The sequence below is a fragment of the Jaculus jaculus genome, chromosome 19 (assembly GCF_020740685.1).
Source record: "Jaculus jaculus isolate mJacJac1 chromosome 19, mJacJac1.mat.Y.cur, whole genome shotgun sequence".
Taxonomy (NCBI): domain Eukaryota; kingdom Metazoa; phylum Chordata; class Mammalia; order Rodentia; family Dipodidae; genus Jaculus; species Jaculus jaculus.
This window is the reverse complement of record NC_059120.1, coordinates 8,361,179-8,383,299: the sequence shown is the minus strand read 5'-3', so window position 1 is coordinate 8,383,299 and position 22,121 is coordinate 8,361,179. Positions and strand designations below refer to the sequence as shown.

The window sequence follows — 22,121 nt, the reverse complement described above, 5'->3', positions numbered from 1 at the left end:
TAACCCCACAAAGCATGACCCATATTCCCCAACAGGGAGGTTCCCTGTGGAGAGGCCTGGACAGGGAGGAGGCTAACAATGGTACCAACATGGCCATATACACACTGTGTATGTAACTAACAAAAAAAAATAAAGTAAATACAAGAGAAAACTCTTTGTAATAAAGTTTCCTACAACTATAAGCTTCTAAATTACTAGCAGAATTAGCTAAATTTATAATATTGTATTTGGCTATTGTCATTTGAAAATGGCTTTTCAAAAATCTTTTTGAAATTGTGTGTGATGATGCACACCTTTAATCCCAGCATTTGGGAGGCAAAGGTCAGAGGATTGCCATAAGTTCAAGGCCACCTTGAGACTACATAGTGAATTCCAGACCAGGCTGAGCTAGAGAGAGACCCTACCTCAAAAGTAATTAGTTAATTAATTAATTAAAATACAAATCTTTTTGAATTGCTAATATATTCAGTAAAAGATTAACATACTAACTGCTTCTATAAAATTTAATGTTTTAAATTATTAGTATGCTTAGAATATATGGATGTTTAGAGTGTACTCCACTTTTAATCTTTTCACAATGCAAGTTTGATTGGAAAGTTTCCAAAAACAGGAAAAAAAGAGTATTTTAAATTAATCAGTCATATTACAAAAGGTTAAAATTGCATATTACACTTTGATGAATATAAACTACAAATGTTTGAATGTTTTCATCAAGAAAAGCCATTTGCCTGACATCAAACATTTATCTTATTTATTAATATTTTGAAAGCTTCCGAGGCAAAATCTATGGAAAGGAAGTCTCACTGGAACTCCCAGGACAATTAGCCACACTAAACATTACATTAAAATATTTTTTTACCAAAAGAAATTAAGGTATTTTGTCAAGTTTCCTAATTTCCTTTGAATTTTCCTTTCCAGGCCTTTTTTTTTTTTTTTTTTCCACATCTGGGCCTCCAGTAACTGCAAAAGAACTCCAGATGCATGCACCCTCTTGTGCATCTGGCTTACATTGGTCCTGGGGAATCAAACAGGGGTTCTTAGGCTTCACAGGCAAATGCCTTCACCACTAAACCATTTCCCCAGCCCCTCCAGACTAAATTTTAAAGGACTGAGAGAATTAACTCCAATGTATCCCTTCAAAGAAACAGTGAACAAAAATTTGCTTTCTCAAATGTTGCTAAGTTTTCCAACTCAAAATTTCCTTGGGGATATTACCCCCTAAGTGGCAGGCACTGATGGTAAATGTGACAATAAGGCCTGAAGAACCTTTGCTTTCCAAACTCTGGCAATTTAACTACTAATCATGTACACTAACGGTGATAAGTGATGTCAAGTCCACCAGACTCTATCTTCCCAGTTTACCAGAGGATTTATATCCATATGTGTGTCAGGTGACTGAAGTGGCTATGTTATTAAAATTTTAGTACTTGTTTGTAGCTTTTCTGATTTACTGTTAAAGTAGTATCTTGTTTTAAATTGATACATTTTCAGGTTAACCTCTTGGCTTTTGGAGTTATCATATACAAAGTTTTTCGTCATACTGCTGGGTTGAAACCAGAAGTCAGTTGCTATGAGAACATAAGGTATGTGTTTCTTGACGTTCACTTCAAGCATTGACAACTTTTTCTCCTTGTTCCTTTTTAGTGTGTGTGTGAGTAAGTGTGTGTGTGCATGTGTGTTTGTGTGTGTGTGTGTGCGTGTGTGTGTGTGTGCATGTGTGTGTGTGTGTGTGTGTGCATGCGTTGCTGAAGCTTGAACTCAAGGAATCACATGTGCTAGGCAAGCACTTTCAGCCCTTTAATAACTAAATATACTTATGGTTTTTAAACATTTTTTTTCATTCTTTCTTCTACCAAGTTTAAAACAAGTATCAGAAGAGACCAATTAATAAGCTTTACTAAAACAATAAGCATTACAGAATGAATGGCAAGTAAAGTATTCTTGAAGGGGGAAAGTCAGTCGCTGTGTTAAAGCAAGAACAGACCTTAGTGATTTATTTTTATTTATTTATTTATTTTATTTTTTGGTGAGGCATTCCTCAGAGTTTAGTATACTTTTCTCTCTTGCAATTCCTAGTTTACATTGTGCCAGGAGTTTTCCTTTACTGCTGTCTCTTTAAAACTGATTTATTGAGATCTTGAAAATGATTTGCTCAGGAAAAGCTGAACAGGGAATGTGGGAAACAAGCACTTTTGTGTTTGTGTTGCTGAGGAACGTTCCTCTGCGTTCAGCACCTGTAGATTTATAGTCAGGGCTTAGCGGATGTTTGATCGATTACTTTCTTTTCTTCCTCAATGTTCATAGTTTCATGTAGTGTGCTGGGTTTAATAAAGTTGAAAATGACTCGTTTTCTGAGGCACATTACTAAAACACCTTCGGCTGTAGTGAATGATTGGATTGAAAACGAATGAGGAAATAATCATTAGTCTCTTCATTTTCAAGGCAATGTCGTCAGTGAGAAGGATTGAATATTGTTTTACCAAAAGTCAATGGCAATCAGTTGAAAATATGTATGAGTGAATAGATATGTGGAAATTTCCTTTAATTTTTAAGAAATTGATATTTGAATGACATGTATTTAACTTTCAATTAACTTAATTGCAAAGACAAAAAAAAATCTAGTTTTATAAGCTGTACTTTCTCCACTACTAATCTGAGAGGAAAGCAGAAGCATTGAATGTCATGAATAAGGGCTTACCCAGACCTATATGGGACACTCTTCAAGGTTTCTTAGAGACCATACTTCCTAGCAAAGGTAAATATCTGCCTTTGGAGATTACTGTCATAGTAGATTTGATATAGAAGCATGCATACTGCAGCATGCCTGTTAAAATATCTTAGGATTAAGTAGTTCCTTCACGAGTAGCAGCATAACTTGATAACATGACCTTGATTTTCAAAGCACGTTCAGGCATAGTATGACAGCATACCATAAATGTCCCCATCAAACTGCAGGACGTGTCAATGTCAAGTCTTCCACAGTGTTTGCAAAGTTCTTGGTTGTACAAAAGTTCAACTGGGGGTCACATGGGATAAGTATGGATTTCTTGACTGACACTTGATGATACTTTCTAGGTCTTGTGCCAGAGGAGCCCTTGCTCTCTTCTTCCTTCTTGGCACCACATGGATCTTTGGGGTTCTCCACGTGGTGCATGCCTCCGTGGTGACAGCCTACCTCTTCACCGTCAGCAATGCCTTCCAAGGGATGTTTATCTTCTTGTTCCTGTGCGTTTTGTCTAGAAAGGTAAGTGATGTTTTATTATGCTCAAGCCTACATTACATTTATGTAATGTCAATTACCAAATTGCTAGAAAATATTTGGCCTCTTACATTTAGGACTTCTGTCTTCCTTAAATATAGTGTATTTTGGTATTGAAGTAATCAAAATGTAGCTGTTCACAAGGAAATTATGTTTTTAACAAATCTTGCTTTTAGGCGTGTACAAGCTATATAGCTTGTTTTCACTTAAGTATATTCTGTTATTCAAAATATAATAAAATGAGAAAAGCAAATTTAGCAATTGATTGTAACTTGAAAATTATTTTGTAGAGTTGTCATAATAATGTCATAATTGTCATAATAATGTAACATTTCTTCTTTTCTTTCTCTTTCATCAAGATTCAAGAAGAGTACTATAGATTGTTCAAAAATGTCCCCTGTTGTTTTGGATGTTTGAGATAAACATAGAGATCTATGGATAATTATAGCTACAGAGAAATGAGATATCCAAGCTGTGGACAACTCATGCATAAAAATGACTCCATCTTATCATCTTGTTATATACTTAGTAAAGTAGCCACATGTTTTCAATCCACTTTTCTGTTCACAGTGTAAGAGGTGTAGATAATGTGAGGTGATGGTATGAACCAGCGGTGGCATGTTTGCCTACATGACATATTTAGCTATGTCAAAAATTGAACTGTAGATATTTAGAATGTAATTGGCTTCTCAGGAGTGATATTGCTGTACCCAAGGAAAGATTTTCTTTCTAATACAAGAAATATATGAATGTCCTGAAGGAAACCACTGGCTTGATGTTTTTGTGACTCATGTTGCCTTTGAAACGAGTCCCCTACCACCGTAGTAATGAGCTCCGTTATGGGACGTGGAACTGAAGACAGTGAAGGACACACATCAAGCAGTGCAAAGGGAGGAAGCGGCTGGCAGAGCAATGCAGCGGGCTCTGAGTAAACGTGTTTTTCTGAGAGCTAGATGAGAAACTTTTGAGATTAAATAAAGAATTAAATAAATACATTTTACCATTCTGAGACTTGTTCTGAATTTAAATTTCTATTAAAACACCCTAGATTTCTATTGGTCATATCCATTTTCTTATCTAATATCCTAAAATAAGAAGGACTCTAAAAATGTCTGTTTTCTATACTTACTTCACAGGCTATAATTTCAAATGCCGTCAGTAAAACATAAATGCATCAAAATACAGTGTCGTTTATGCCTTTCAGCATAGAAGGGCTGCAGAGTCGATGCATTCTGGACTGCAGCCCTTTGAGCACTTTGTTCTTTTCCACTTCAGACGTAGGGTAGCTCACAACGTGATTGTCTCTGTTAATTTACTATTTTAAAAAGGCAGTGTAAACAAGAAAAGTATTCATAATGTGAATTCGGAAAAGCAAACATTTAGAAAATGTCATTTATAACAAAGAAATCACTGAGGATTATAGTTTTCACCTTGGAATCTATTTCCTGACAGTTTCTACTATCCATTAGAACATATTTGTTAAAGGTATGCCTTCTATTCACAAACCTTCTTATTCCAATGAAGAATCAGACTTTATTTCATAAATATATCATTATTCTGCATCTACCTATAAAAGTGCATCAGTCCATTGAAGGCTGAGATCTTAAATTAATTCCTGTAGCTGTTAAAATGAAGTCAAACAAATCTTTCTCTGCAAAATAGACTGTTATCTAAATTAAGCCATCCTGCATATGTTTTTCTCAGTCCTTCTCTCAAGAAAGGTGATCTACCTGCCAGTAATGCCTTTTGCATTTTTAGAGTATCCATGATAATAGCTTCTCATTATTTCAATTAATTTCTTACATGCTAAACCTGTGACCTATAACTGTCATTGTCATTTCAGGATACTGTCAGAAGAATATGATACCAAAAAAACTAATCTATTCATCAATGTATACAAAAGCATGCATGCTAGACAGAATAATGGCCTTCAAAAAATATTCATGTGCCTAGTTTCAGAATCGGTGAATGTGTTAGATTTCATGGAGAGGAGAACAAAGGTTGCAGATGGAATTAAGGTTGCTTATCTGCTGACCTTGATGGCAGAAGAGAGTCTTGATTATCCTGGTAAAGCCAATGTAATTGACATGACCACCTTTGCTGGCTTTGCAAAGAAGGGGTTCTGTGAACTACAGAAAGCTGGTAGGCTCTAGGAGCTGAGGGGACCAGAAAATGGATTCTTCTCGTGTGCCTGCAGGAAGGAAGGCGACCCTGCTAGGACCGTTATTTTAGCCAAGGGTTGCCATTTGTGGACTTGGAACTTTCAGAGCTGCACGATAATAAAAGTTATATTATTTGAAGCCACTAAAGTTGTGATAATTTCTTACGGCAGCTGCAGGGAGCTAACACTATAAAAATGTTTATGCAATACCATCTTGAGAGACAAGCTAAGTTTATCATGGTTTCCAGCATCTCTATTTATGCAATATCCTCCTAGTGACAATCTATGTGACAAACACCTACTTATCTATAAAGTTTTCTTTGTGACACATTCCTAACTCTTAAGGAATTAATTGTCTCCACGTTAGTCTGCTCCCCTCACACTCACCGGGCAAGTCAAAATGACATTCACTGTATGTTTCTCCATATTTTCCTTCTCATTCACACCATTGTATCAAAATCATTAGTATTAGAGCTAATTATAAAATGTCTCTGATACCCGCTTTTAGCAGTTAATAGCTCATTTGATCTTTAATGGCTGAATCCTATTCCATAATCATAAATATGTGTCATACAAAATATGGATTAATTTAATAATAAATTACAAGACTACAATATCTTTCATAAATCAAAGGTTCCATGCCATGTGGCTTGTTTTTGTTGTTGGAAATGCTAAATGCTAAAAGTTTTTATTCCCCTAGGATGAATGTGAAGCCATGGTAATATACCAAAACATAGTAATTACTATGGCTAAGATCAGCATCCCAAAAAAACTCATGTGGTTTATCACATATATCCAACCCATGGTGTTACCGGGAGTGACAGAGTTTACATAAAGTGAGATTCAGAGTGAGGCAGTTAGGTCGTTGAAGGGCACTGTGGGAATTTGGGGTATCTTTGCTCCCTGGCTGCTATGAAGTGAATAGATTGTCCTCTTCCATGAGGACATGGTGCCTTCCCTATAGGCCCAAAGAATCCTGACCAATGGGTCACAGACTGAAACATTTGAAAGCAGAAGCCAAAATAAGTCCTTCCTCTTAAAAAACAAAAGGTATATATACATATATAATTTAGTCATCTGAGAGAGAAGAAGACAGATAGAGAGAAGAGAACGGGCGCACCATGGCTTCCAACCACTGCAATGAACTCCAGATACATGTGCCACCTTGTACATCTGGCTGTACATGGGTACTGGGGAATCAAACCTGGGTCCTTAGGCTTTGTCAACAAGCATCTTAACCACTAAGCCATCTCTCCAGCCCACCCTTCATCTTTTTTTTTTTTTTTTTTCTAGGTAGGGTCTCACTCTGGCCCAGGCTGACCTGGATTTCACTATGTAGCCTCAGGGTGGCCTCAAACTCACAGCGATCCTCCTACCTCTGCCTCCCAAGTGCTGGGATTAAAGGCATGCATCACCATGCCCGGCTCCCCTCCTCTTTTTTAAAAATTAATAACATACTTGTCACAGTAATGCAAAACTTACTAGCATAATACCTTTTTTTCACGTGTAAAGATTGCTGGTTCCTTCTAGCACTCACTCACTGAAAGTCAGACCATGAATTTGTGGTCCCCAAGGCTCCTTGAACATGTGCATTTCAGTGACACAGGACCTAAATTGTTTACCATAGAGTGTCAGCTTGAGCAAACATTTAGAGCAGTGGGCAATCTGAAAGCCTGGAACATTTTGCTTGGTCTTTTACTTATATGTTCCACATCGTCGGTCGGTGTGATAGTCATGATTATTATAAAACAAGAGGGTAAGCTTATCTGCAACTTATCCCTTCAGGTGACAATGTACTGTGTTTCTAATTTCCACCACCCACTTGGAGGCATTGTAAATAATCAAATCTACAGAGTATATTACAGTTTTATGCACTCCAACATGAGAAAAAAAATAATAGGTTTCTTTCAAAACTATCCTTAAGAAATGTGGGTTTCATTTCATATTGGACTACAATTTTCCATATATCAGCATCTAAGGGCCAGGCCACTCATCCTGAAAATGATTATTTTCTTTCTTTTCCTTAATGTATTGGAAGTGGAACTAAAAGACCCTCTAGTATGCAGGGGGTGGGGGGTTAATTATCCCGGCAGTCAGTTAAGCTTTGGAAGTTTTAGGTGATAAGACAGAGCCCTGTAAAAATGATCCCTGCTAGTGCAGCCTGCTGCGAGGAAACGGGATTGTGCTGCCACACCACAAGTATTGCACAAATTACCCTAAAATTCCTCTGCTTTTGTGCACATCCTGGCTCCTGGAGACAGGCATTATGAGGTGAGGTCATTTTTTTTCTGTCACTTTAACCCACTCTGCAATCATGACAACTACATCTTTCACTCAGTCTAATGCAGAAGGATTTTCTTTCTGCCACACAGTGTGACCTGAGCTAGGAAAGTAATTATGCAAAACAACATGGCTTCCTTTTCTTCCAGGGCAGTGACTCCTCTGCAGAGCCACCAAAGTGCTCCCTGGTTTGATCTTCTCGCTCAGATCAATTTCTCAGGTTCTTGTGTGTAAATAAACAATGACCTCGCTCAGCTTAGACCATTGCTTTCAGCAACTGTGTGGTGCTTTTGGATACAAGTCACACTGCCTGAGCTTGAATCCCTTTTCTGCTACAGCAGTTTAGAAATCTTGAGCAAGCTACAGTCCAGGGACACAGTTTCAGGTCTACAGAACAGAGACAATAGTTACTACCTCAGTGAGTGCTTGTGATAATTAAATCATTTTATACATGAAAGATAATCAACACAGTGCTGGACACATGGCACATGACATCTGTGAGAAGCTATGAATGCCATAATCTAGATTCCACGGTGCCTCCAGGATACCAGTGACTTTCTGTGTGCATGATGGACTTCATGATGAAATCAAACAAACTACCAAAAATAGACACAAACGTAGTGTGCAGAATAAGAATTCCCACATGATGGATCTATTGACAAGTTATTTCTAGAATGACTGAAGAAAACAACTAAGTGCTCACCAGGTCAGGTGGTGGGTCTGCTTTCTCTGCTCTCATCACCTTCACCTACTTTCCCCAGTTCCCATTCTGTCCTAGTTGAAACTTGCTGCCTGCAGCATCATTGCTACCCAGTGCAGGGGCCGGGGTGAGTCAGGGACAAAGTGGCAGCGCCAACATGGCTGCGGAGCTGGGTGGAGTGACGCTGTGCCGCAGGCCCTGGCTGCTCTCTGCCCACCAGGGGCTCGTGTCATTCAATTTGGTTAAAATTAAAATGACATTCCCATCTGAAGGTAGTACCGATATAGTTTGATACAAATAAACATAATATATATATAAATACTGTTTGCATTTACATGAACCTGAAACATGTGTAAACAGAGCTGCGTTGATGTTCTCAGCTTTCTACCTAGTCCTGCAAAGGAGGAAGACATTGGCATTGATTTTTATTGCACATTTTACATTCCTTTCTTTTTAGGATGCTACACTGTCATTTCATTTGCTTTTGCCTAATCTAAAAATGATGCCTCTTTAAAACACAATTATGAGATTGCAGAAGAAACTGAGATATTTTATTACTAGAGAAAAAATAATGAAGGGCTCCCCAAGGAATAAGTATCTCTAATTGTGTGTGGCTTGTACATGAATGCATTTGGTTTTACCTATCATTTATGCCACTTAGATACTTAAAACCATTTCCAAAATATTAAGATTTCCTTGATATTATGTGAAAGGAACTTCTAATCTTCATATTTGTAAGCTAAATATTGCATATTTAGAAAAGTTTTTGTTTGTTTGTTTATTTTTTATTTATTTATTTGAGAGAGACAGACAGAGAAAGAAAGAGGCAGAGAGAGAGAATGGGCATGCCAGGGCTTCCAGCCACTGCAAACGAACTCCAGACGCATGTGCCCCCTTGTATATCTGGCTAACATGGGTCTTGGGGAAATGAGCCTTGAACCAGGGTCCTTAGGCTGCACAGACAAGCACTTAACTGCTAAGACATCTCTCCAGCCCTAGAATACTTTTAATAGTTACTTATCTGAAAGTTCATTATTTTCACTATCTGCCTCGATAATCTCCATACCTCATCATCCTAATATAATTTCACAAAAAGGAAATACAAGGGCTGAGGAGATGGCTCAGTGGTTAAAAGTACTTGCTCACAAAGCCCTCCAGCCAGCGTTTAATTCCCTAGTACACACATAAATCCAGACTCACAAAGTGGCACATGCATCTAGAGTTTGTTCACAGTGGCAAGAGGTCCAGGTGCATCCATATTCATATTCCCTCTCTTTTCCTCCCTTCTTCCCTCTCTCTCTCATAAATAAAAATATTTTTAAAAGAGCTTGGATTACAGAATTTTATTATTCTCTGTGCTAGCATATGAGACATGTTTTAGCAGTGTATAAATTTCTTCTCCAAGCAGATTTGCATGTATAGATTGAATAAGATGTATACATAGCCAAACATATTTTCTACTTGCTCAATAATATCTGAAAATATGATGCTCTCTCTTGCTCATTAAAGCTCAATTTGCTTTAAAGATGGAATGTAGTGAATTTCTCAATATCCCTCTGTTCTCCTTATAGCACTCAGAAAAAATGAATAAATGTATGTTTATTCTTTTAAGTAAACTTCATGTCAATATCATGCAGAAAGTATAATGTATACATTTTCCCTATCCACTCTTCTGCAGTAATCTTTGAGGTCAGTACTCCAACATGAACTGCACTGTTCTGAACCCATCATCATGTTGATATTGAGAACAGAAGAAGGACTACTCAGAAAGAGGAGGGCCCTCAGTGGAATGGGGTAGATGAATGGGGACAAAAGAGGGTAATGTGATGGGAATGTAATCAAATGAAAGTATATTCAGGTTTTAAAGTCCTCAATAAAAAAAAAAAGGAAAGAATCATGTACCCAGTATTCCCATACAAAATGAAATTAATGTATTTTACATAGGTAAATAAAGTATATGACCATGAAACATTAAAGGAGTTGAGCTAAAAAAAAAACACAAAAAGAAAAATGGGGGAAAGTTATAAATGAAGTTAAAAGCTAGTAAAATGTTAATGCAGTACCAATTTAACTTATGTGTTGTTACCTATTGCTATATAACAAAACTCTGTGTGTGTGTGTGTGTGTGTGTGTGTGTGTGTGTGTGTGTGTGTGTGTGTAATTGGCTATCATGCCCTCGTTGGCTGGTTGGTTGATTGGCGTGAGTGGGGTAGTCATCACACTGTGATCTCGTGAGGCTGAGTCCACAGTCATATCTGTGTGAATGAGGGGACGTGCACCAGGATCTCTACAAGGGATGCGTACCCACCCAGTCTCCCCATGTTGATGAACTTCACACAGTCCTCATCCAGCGATCCTTAAGGAAGTGTAGCCAACGCATGTATTTCTAAAGGCTTTAGTAGATTCTGAAAGGCTGTTGACTGCCTTTGAAGACATACAGTTTACTTCAACTGAAGTGAGGAGTCACTGAACCACTTAGGTATAGAGGGCAGGAAAAGGAGATTCACCTTCTAATGGAGGAATGACAAGGTCAAGGATCAGAAGAACATGGGAAATGGTACTAATGGTGTTTATGGAAAACACAGCCTGACATGAGTTCTGAACTCTTGCTAATATCTATCTCGATAATATCTTTACATGAACTTTACAGGCCTCTTCCCTGCAGCGTACGAAACTCTAAGCCAGTGACCCCAAAGAACAATTCACTTGACAGTGCTATGGATTTAGTAACTGGTTTTGCTGCTATAATTTAATCCAGATTTAAAACCCATATATCCATATTCTATAATACACTACACATAATATACTCAACCATCATTCCAATTAAAAATGAAAATGTGGACTGGAGAGATGGTTTAGCAGTTAAGGGACTTGTCTGTGAAGTCTAAAGACACATGTTTGATCTCTTTCCAGATCCCCTGTAAGGCAGATACACAAAGGTGAGGCAAGCGCAAGGTTTCATATGCACACTAGGTGGCACAAGCATCTGGAGTTCAATCTCAGTTGCTGATGCCCTGGCATGCCATTTCTCTCTCTCTCTCTCTCCCTCTCTCTCTCTCTCTCTCTCTCTCTCTCTCTCTCTCTCTCTCTCTCTCTTTCTCCAAAATAAAAAGGTAATAATGAGATTCCACAGGTAAAGATTTTGAAGCATGTCCAACGAAAGTTGAGTCAGCCCTAGGACTTTATGCTTTTAAAATATTTCAGAATTATTGCTGTTTTAAGAAACATGTAAACAAACATTTTGAGGTTAACTTAATCTTTACAGTACTTTTTTTTTGAAGCTCAGAATACTTTTTCCCCTTGAGAACACAAATTAAGATCTGAGAGACCACAGATCAAAGATTAGGGAGTGTCAGAATGCTGCAGTCCTGAGCGCACATATTCTTCAAAGATTACTCATCTGTAACTGTGGATTCTCTGAGTCCAGTTGTTCAGAACTATTGACCAATGTTTGATTTTAGAATAAGCTCCACACTGTGTATCTGTTTGATAATGAATACTATCACTTTGAATTTTAATATGCTAGTAATATGGTTGATATTCTTTTGAAATAATAAGAGGACTCAGTACCTTCTTTAAGATGTAGGTAAAGAAATCCTTACTCACAGAAAATAAAAAATTGAGAACTCAGAGATATACTTCACCTATGTAAGATGGTGGGAAAAATTCAGAGAACATCCTGCCCTGTCTGATGGATGGTCAAACACCTAGCTAGGTGAACTTTTACAAATAATTTAATCTCAGGAATACACTCAAAGTAATAAGCATAAATAAATTGTGAAAACAGCATAACAACCTACAAATGGAACTGATGAAATAGCATAGTCAGTAAAGCCTTTGCCTTAAAGGCATGAGGGCCTGAGTGCGATTCCTACTGCCCATGTGAAAATGCCAGCCATGGTGCCACGCCATGCAATTCCATCCGTGGAGAGGTAGACACAAGCAGATTCCTGAAGCTGACTGTCCATCCATTCTAGCCTGGACACCGAGGCGAGGGTAGACAGTGTCACTGAGGAGTAACGCCCAAGGCTGTGCTCGGACCTCCACATGGACACACACATACACAGGCACCTGCACACAAATGAACACACACACACAAACACACCACTTGCCCAAGAAAAACCTACAAATGTTTATCCTTTACTCTTAACAACTTTAGACATGGTTTCAAGTTTAAATACACTTACAAATATTTTCCTCTACCAAACATCATAATATTAAATTTTAAATAATTGTTTATAAAATTCCATGCAAATTGTTTTTAGGGAATATTGACTGGCCCCATGATGTGCAGATCTTATTCAGTTACCACAGCTGCTGAGGTCATAAGTATAATGTCCTTGTCATGTTGCCTAGGCATAAGAGAAAAATCTATATATCTTTGACTTTTCTGGTTTCTAAATTAAACCAAAAAAACAGTACAATCCAGAAGAGGAAAAAAATGTGTAAGTTGGATCTTATTAAAACCAAAAACTTCTGGTGTTTGAAGTATATTGTCAAAAGAATGAAAACCAAGTCACAGAGCAGGAGAAAATATTTTCAAATCACATATCTGAGAGAGAACTTGTATCCAAAATACACAAAGAACTCTAAAACTGAATGATAAAAAACAAACAACTGATTAAAAAAAAAGCAAAGATCTGGACACCATACCAAAGACTATAATGACAGCAGAGATTAGTTCATGAAAAGGTTCCAACATCAATTGTTATCAAGGAAATGCTGATTTAAAAAGCAGTGGCACAGGACCATATGCTCATCAGAACTACCAACAGCAGACCGCCTGGCAGAGTGAATTTCAGCAAGAATGTAAAAAGAAAAAGAACTCTCACTCAGTGCTGGTTGGAATGAAAAGCAAGCTGTCTAGAAGACGGTGGGAAGCTTCCAGTGTCTCACAGATTCAAGTGGCCTCCCCATGTATGCCAGCAACAGGATGTCTAGGTATTTCTCCAACAGATTTGGTAATTAATGTCACACAGGTCTGCTCATGAGTGTTTATGAAAGCTTTAGTCACATTTGCCAAGATTTCCATTAACAAACATGTGAACAGATCAGTCAACTGGGACAGCCATATAATGGAATACTTCTTGGTGGTCAAAATGAATGTGCCATGACACCATGCAAGGACAGGGATGAACCTTAAGAACATATTACTAACGAAACCAAGCTGGTCTGGAAAAGACTGCACACTGTACAATTTCATGCACATGCATTCTGGAAAAGGTATCTTCAAAGACAGAAGATACAGGGTGATACCCAGAGCTACCTGGAGAGACAGGTCTATGGATAGATGAAGCTCGTGGGACTTTGAATCCAGTGAAACTGTTTTCTATGATATTGTGAGGACAGCTGCACAGCAAAGCTCATGAAAATTTATCACACAGTAGTAAACCTTAATACCCACAACTTTAAAAAAAATATTTAAGAAATGGAGTGATCTTGGGACATGATCCATAATGAAACAAGGAATTATAACTTTATAATGAAGTATCAGGTACAGAAGTCATGAGAATGAAAACAAAATTGAAGCTGGCACTCTTTGTAGTCATATAATAGTACCTGGGAATGTTCCATTAAACACCAGGGGAAGCCCCACATCAATAATAATAATAATAAAGCAAATTAATCACATGAATATACCTGACTCTCTTAATACTGCTATATTTCTGACTCGCTGACTTTATCCTTTGGTTGATCTGTGTCTTACTGAGTTATAGTCCCTGAGTTCCCACGTCAGCATCATCTCTTCCTCTGACTCATCTCCTCCATCCCCACCATGGACACCTCTCCTTATATAATTGTTCTATTCTGCTCCAGGATCTGATAGAATTCCCAATATCCATTCTAGACCAAAGCACTCCCATCTTGGTAACTTCGTATGAAATCCTGACAACAACCCATTTCTGATGCCCCCTGGGACTCTCCTTATAATAAGCCAACTCCTTGGACACAACTGCAATGGTATGCTCTATTCTTCTGTATCACCCACAACTCAGTGTATTGTTTATTACTAACAATCTCCGTTCTGTGTACCATGTTAGAGTGTGTAAAATACTTCCACCTCTATTTATTCATAAATCTCTTCTGTTAACTCAATGAACTACCCAATAATTTCCCAACATGAAACTAAGTTGTCAGAATCTATCAGCTGGGAATCTAAGGGTACTAACTGAAATTTTGAAATCTTAAACCAACATTATGCTACATCAAGTAGAACATACTCCATTAATCTTGCTCGAAACCCAAGATTGGTAGAGTCAAAGAAAGGACACAAAAAAGGTCGTGTGAAAACACTTTTGTTTCTATGAATATTTTTTAAAACACCTTTCACCATTTATATTTGAAAACTGTTCAAAATAATCTCTTTTTTGTTCACTACCAAATATAGCCATGTGCTGGGATCATTGTGGGGCTTATCCATCAACAGGAAATCAAAAATCAATGGCCAATCCATAACTGCAACTGACCACAAAATTATCTTACATGTTTTCTACCACCTCCTCACTTATCTAATAACACCCCTTGTTCTGCCAGATATCCATCACTGTGTGACCAGCTTATTCCTTTCACTGCTCCTTCTGACTCCTCATGTTATCATATTCTTTTTTATCAATCATTTTTAAAATTATTCTCTGCTCTCATCTAAATATTACAATAAAACAGCCTCTTCAGCATATGTGCTAATTATTAAATTTCCTGTAGATTGGGTAGATTTTACCTTATTTTGTATTAACTCATAGCCTTCTAATAGCCTTCAGTAGCTTCAAATTTCACTTTTTAAACTATTACTAACAATATCACAGGCAGTAATAGTGAAGTCAGATAAGTTATTTTACAATATCATTTTTAAGCTATATGCTCCTCATGGAGAGTAATTAACTTTGTTTTCAACTGTAAGAATGAAAGTGTTCTCTTTCCTGAGCACTTGAAGCACAGAGGAAGTTCTAGCTTTCTCTTTCTCCCAGGAAACCAGTTGTGGTTATTTGTAAAGTGTCTCCCATAGCTTCAAGTGCCCATGATTAAACCTTATACTTGATCTCCAGCTGGTGGAAACTTTGAGAGGTGGGTCCTTATTGGAGCACATATGTCAGTGGGTATAGGGTTTGAATGTATAGCAGAACAAACATTCTAAGAGACTGTGGTGGAAACTGAATGGCTTCTAAACTACTTTTAGATGTCCTGACACATAAATTCTGCCACATGCTCTTAGTCACCACCCAGATTTAAGAGAAAGAGAGATGGAAAGAGTTAGATTCCACCTCTCGTTAGGTCAGTGATGGGATTATATTGAAGAATATTGTGTGGAATAAGAGACTTATTGCAAGTATCTTTGTAAAATGCAATCATACAAAGCCGCACTGGGCAAAATTAAGCCAGGTTAGGAACCCATCCTGTGTACACTGCCTATTGCATTCTCTCCAGTCCAGGAAGTACAATGCCCACATCAGGTCATAGTTGTAGATATATGTTTGAATGCCCAAATTTCATTCTTGGAGAATTGTTTTATTCAATATAGGTAACTTTACAGTTCTACATGTGGTGACAAACACACCCTGCTAACTAGAAGAGAAGGGTCTGTGAGGTTCAGGCCATGATTAATTATCAAAACCAAGAGCCCTTCAGTTGGTTCATAGGACTTAATATTTTACAGAGCCAATTAGACTTGGCTAAAGACTAAGCTAGCGACTCAATACCTCCTTTCTCTGACTATTAAGCTGAAAATGGAGAGCTGGCCCTCCAGGTGTGAAAAGAATCACCCAGACTTAAGTTTTAAACCAACACACTGTGAGAAGCAAAGAACATCATCATAGCCACAGATTGCAATGTACATGAGACTAAATCTTTCAACTCCCACATTATATGAGCCAGTAGGTTTCATTTTGACACATGCTAATTTAAATGAATTTCCAGTTCTGTGTTTCAAAAGTCCTCAGATGTGTTAAAGCCAAACTAGTTCTGTTACCAAACCATAAAAATAATTGAAGGAAAAAAATCTTTAACAAGGAATAGTGATCAATCAAACAAGTATATAAGGGAAGGAAAATGATGCCCTCTGTCTAACGACAGACATTCGTATACACATCACTGGGAGCAAGTTAATGATACAACTTGAATACAACAGCATGAATTAGGTGCCCATTTGCTCACATGGTAAGAAATCTTGTCAAGGAAGGTCGATGGAAAAGAAAATTTCAAATTTTTGAGACAATTGACTCTGATTGCCTTCTCACTTATTTGTACCACAGATCTACTGATCATCTTCTGAATACCCTGTAGACATTTAGCCCTGTGACACTTGGTGCTGGAATTATCAGTGTTTGTTTCAGTTCCCTCATTACCAAGTCTTTGAAACCACTGTCCACAAGCAATCTGTTTACTGGGCAATGCAGTTATAGCATTGAGCAATACACATTTTCTCTCATATTGCTTTATATCTATGGGCATCTCATATCCCTTAACAATGCCTTAAAGAATTACATCAGATATAAAACACCCTTCTTATTTATTCTAATCTGTCTGTTTCCAATAACTGCTTAATGAAGATATGCTAAGTGGCAGCCACTGTGGATAAAAGAGTTATGACGCTACATTCATGTCTTCCTGGCCCTTCAGATAGGAGCTGATTAGTGGCTGGTATAGGCCAAATTGCTACTGTAAGTGAAGCTGAATATCAGGTCACACCATGCATGTTCTTGCCACCAAACTTTTGTGTAAGCCATTTCCCCTGCCTCTAATTGCCACTATCTACCTTCCCATTTCTTTTCCATCAGCTACATCCTATAATTCATTCAAAAAGCTTTTCATCTTCTATACTTTACACAGACAAACCTTTCGAGATGCATTCATGAGAACAGATAAGACATTTAGTTTCTTTGATAAAAGGAATTGCTCATTGATAGAGGTTCAGGCTAAAAAAATGAGTTTCCTTTTGACATTTAGTCACTGCTGCTTTTATGGTTGAGACAGGGTTTTGCTACATAGCTCAGGCTGGCTTCAAACTCACTATGTAGCCCAGGCTGGTTTTAAGCTCTCATTATCCCTACAGTGGTCCTCACAAGTACTGGGCTGGCTAGTATGCACCACCATGAATATATTTCCTGTTGACTGTATGAATAATAATAGCAATCATCACCCTTGTTACCATATTTTTGGTTTAGCAATTGGCTATCCCATTTTCATTGTAAAATCACACTGTCAGCATTGACTGTGGATCTAGAACTGAGCTTCCCATCCTATGCTGCCTGGTAAAATAACACACGCTCCTTGTGCACAAAGAGCTCTATACAGAGCAGTACCAAGACAGTGAATGCAGCTGTAGAAGTCATTATGTAAAATGCACACTAAATAAAGAATATAAATTCAATACATGATAAAATAGCACAGGATGAGGAAAGGTGAAGTAGCCATGGAACAAAAACCTTAAGGAGATTCAACTGAGTCTCTCTTACAGCATGAGAGACCTGTGGCTCGTCATATGAGACGTTACCAAATGGAAATTAATTAGATGCACTGTCATGGTGGGATAAGTATTATGAGCTAAGACATAAAAGAGGTAGGTATAAGGATAAATTGAAAGAAAAAAATCCCTAATTATAGTATTGATCGCACATTAGAGAAAAAAAAATCAATGATAAAACTGAGAATTTAAACAAGGAGAAAATATGAACATTTCCACAGCCCTTGAGTAATAAAGTTGCAAGTATACTCACCCAAATCCTCTCAGGAAGCAGAAATATGTTCTTGCAGAAAGAACAAGACATGGTACTGGTTTAAGAAAGTGTCTGAGGGTGTGAAACTTGAGGCTTGCTTCCTGATGTTGCTGTTGTTGTTTTGTTAGAAACTGCTTCCTCCAGGCTGAGGAGATGGATCAGAGATAAGGCCACTTGCTGTGCAAGCGTGAGGGCCTGATCCACCCTGAGTTCAATGCTCCATAACTCATAGTTCAGTAAGACACTCGAGAAAACACGCAGATGATTGATAAAGGAGGAGAGCCAACCTTCTGGTATCCGTATGCATGTGCAGATATCAAAACACACACACACACACACACACACACACACACACACACACCATTTCACACATTGTACATACACACCATACCACAACCTTTCACATACAAAAGGAAGGAAGAAAGAGAGGAAGGAAGGAAGGAATCTATACTCATAGTTTGAAGGAATTTCCCATGTAAGAGAGAGGGAGGGATGAAGCCTAACCTTAAATTTTTTTTGGCCCCGGCCTGAAACTCAGGTAGAAATTGGTTGCTACCTGCAATTAGCTGTTGATCAGAGAGACCTAGGAGGTCCCCAAAACAAGACAGGCTTCTGTCAAAGCACTTGATCACCCACCTAAAGTAAAAGTAAGGCCCTATTGCTGAAGACACCATTTGCTGCTGATGCAGAACACCAAGAGAGCTGGCTGGAACCTGGATGAGAGCCAGACCCCAGACAGTTAGCCTGTCTAGAGCTGGAAAGCACTACATGAGCTACCAGGGGAAAGTGGCCAACAATGATGTGAGCAGCCAGAGGTCTAAGCTGCTCAGAAGCAAACACCCTGACAAGATGTACACACCAGTGCAATAGTGGCACACAGCCTTAGTGAGTAACCAGTAGCTTTCTGATTGGCTAAGAGATCTGTTCAGTGGAAAGGAACACATATTTGGAACTGGAGACCAGGTCAGAATCATACAGAGACCAAGCTCTTGCTCTCCAGTGTCGAGCTTCACTGGTCTTTGACTAGAAGAGGGGCCACATCCATCAAATTCTCCCTAAATTAATAATGCTTATCCCACTTAAACTATGCAGACTTCATTTCTATTTTCTGGAGAATCTAATTTTCTTTTTCAGAATGTAGCAAGACCAGAGGAGATAAAGTACCCCTCATACTTCAGTCAAGCCATAGCTAGAACCACTGAGGAATTGGGGAGAAGGTCAAGAATGCAGCTCCCATGGTGAGCCTGACAATCAGCACCAGAGTGAAGGAGACAGACCCTGAGGACATTCAACACCTACCAAAGCAGAGGTCCAGAGGCTCCTAAGAGTCCATCGCTGAAGAAGACTTAAAACACATAGACTCAGGAAATTTGTCAAAAGAGGGGGCAGAAAGATTATAAGAGCCACGGGTTGAACATCATGCCCAGAGGCATGGCCTCCCCTCAATAACTGACTGCTGCTCCCACAATGCATAAACCACAACCCCCTAGGGAATACCCTCAACCCCTCTGAGGAGGGCCCCCAGTGTAATGGGGGCAGGTATGAGGGAAACGATGGTACCAACATACGATATATCCATACTAAGTATGTCCGTAATTAAAAAAAAAATAAAGTAATGATGCTCTTGTACTAATATGGCAACTGACTGGATCGTATATCATGAGGGGTGCCCATCCCAATGAAAACAAAGGCATCTGCCTTGTATGAATGATGATCATTACATCAGCAAATCAAATACGAGGGACTGCATGGGTGGGAACATAGAGAACCTAGTAGAGAGTGAGAGCAGTGTATTATGGGTCCACACCGGCTACCAAGGAGAAGAAGAACGGACACTTGCTCCAATAACCCTCTTGTACTTAATATAGCTCATGCTCTGCTGCTTAGTTCAATAAGCCCAACACACTGACATATAAACTTAATAATTAGGTGATATTTATCTTGGAAGTAGATCAAGGAAAGACAAATGGAACTTTAAGGAATATGTTGAAACAGACTCAATTGGGCACATAAGAGGTACAGAGCACAATAACAGAAACAGGCATACTGTGTGACCCTGAGAAATATAACATGAAAGGTCTGATGTTTGCAAACCTTCATCAGGGGCTATTCCGTGATTTAATTCCATAGGTAAACACCTAGTACAGGGCAGTAAGAAAGGGTTCTCCAGGACTTTAGTGACAGAGCACATTTCCTTCATTTTCTTTTCTTTATTTATTTGAGAGTGACAGACAGAGACAGAAAGAGGCACAGGGAAAGAGAGAGAGAGAATGGGCACACCAGGGCCTCCAGCCACTGCAAACGAACTGCAGATGTGTGCGCCCCCTTGTGCATCTGGCTAACATGGGTCCTGGGGAATCGAGCCTTGAACTGGGGCCCTTAGGCTTCATAAGCAAGTGCTTAACCGCTAAGCCATCTCTCCAGCCCTCGTTCGTTTTTACTGTTAAAAATTTATCACTGAAAACACCAACCAACACTCCCCTACACACACACACAGTCAAATAATCAGATTAACTTGGATAAAAACATGGATTTGACCCTGAGGAAGACTACAGTTGGACATTGGTGGTCAGCCTCTCAAAAGCCACGTATTTTTTTTCAAAACAATTAAGTCATCATGGACAATAAAAAAATAATAATGGAGCATGTCCCCCACAGTAATATTTAGGCTCTAAACATGGGCAACCACCACACTGTCTTTAGAGTGTGCAGAGTAGCTCAGGGACTGAGCTGTTCTATTTTCAGCTGTGTTTCGGATCTGTGCACCTTGCGGCTGGGTGTCTACCTTCTGAATTCCACAGGGACTTGCTGAGCTGGAAACCAGCTCCTTGCAGCGGCCCTGTGCTCCACGCGGTTACCAGGCAGCACTGGGAAAGCGAGGAAATACAGCACAGCTCAGCGAGGGACCGCCGGCAGTCTTGTGACAAGAGCAGGTGTGCGAGCTGAGCCTCGGGGGACTCTGAGCCATGGCTTTGGGACGGCCGGGTGTCTGCGCTTTAGAAACTTCCCACCTCCTCGGAGCGGCTGACTCAGGTGATCCATGATCACTGCTGAAGGCAGCTTTTCTATGGAAATGAGCCGAGTGCACCGCAAGCGTGTCCCATAGCAAGCAGCAAGCTTCTGTTATGTCAAGGAGCACATCATATTAATGTGATTTGTTTATATTTTGTCTCAGCAGATGATGAGTTTCTTGAGGGCACGTCTTGGTCAATTATTTTTATGTTCCCAATGCCTGGAACAGTGACTTTAATGAAAGGTAATCCAAAGCTGATGTCACGAGGACAAAGGGAATGTTTCCCATTGACGACACAGATAAGAGTATTAAAATGCAATTGGCTTTTACTGTGTGCCTGGTATCCTGTACTAATACCTATTACTTCATGCCATATCTGAGCTCCCCTTCTGACCTTTGGCAAGCTATCCTTTCTCCTCCAACCTAGCCAAATGGTACAAAACTATGAAACCACACATGAGGTACAAAGACAGTTCCATGGTTAAAGAAGACTTGCTGCACATGTTTGCCACAAGAGTTCAGATCTCAGGACTCACACAACTATAGCAACACATATTTACATAATTCTAGCAAGCCTACAGCAACAGGAGGCAGAGTCAGGAGAATCATGGGCCACCTTGTCTATTGTTCACTGAACAAGGGAGACCTTACCTCAAAGAAGGTGGAAGGACTGACATCCCAAGCTTGTCCTCTAATATCCACATGCACACAATGGAACACACAACCCACATGCATACATACACACACACAAAAAAAAACACTTCTACAAAAAGCAACTGGTCTTGCTGATTCTAGGCATGATTATGGACTTGTTTGGAAATAGATATAAACCCAAACACTTTAGTTACTCTGAGGAAATTTCTGAGCACAAGCTAGAACAATATAGTCTGTTCATTTTATAATCATTCATTCATTATAAACTCCTCACTTACTGTTTAAATATTAAGAAGCAAGAGTGTCAAGGCACTTACTGAACCAATTATCTCTTTGTCCCCTGC

The 22,121-nt window shown here is 38.9% G+C and overlaps 1 protein-coding gene across 3 annotated transcripts in view; it reads left to right on the top strand.

Annotated features, from left to right (window-relative positions):
• Adgrl4 (adhesion G protein-coupled receptor L4) overlaps positions 1–4,268 on the top strand; it is a 96,964-nt gene extending 92,696 nt beyond the window's left edge. For all 3 annotated transcript variants that reach the window (XM_045138758.1, XM_045138757.1, XM_045138759.1), the window contains 3 exons: positions 1,492–1,583; positions 3,076–3,244; positions 3,619–4,268. In XM_045138758.1, the coding sequence (XP_044994693.1) occupies positions 1,492–1,583; positions 3,076–3,244; positions 3,619–3,681 (324 nt within the window). In that variant the 3' untranslated portion in view covers positions 3,682–4,268. The remainder of the gene's footprint in view (positions 1–1,491; positions 1,584–3,075; positions 3,245–3,618) is intronic.
• Positions 4,269–22,121: the final 17,853 nt, after the last annotated feature.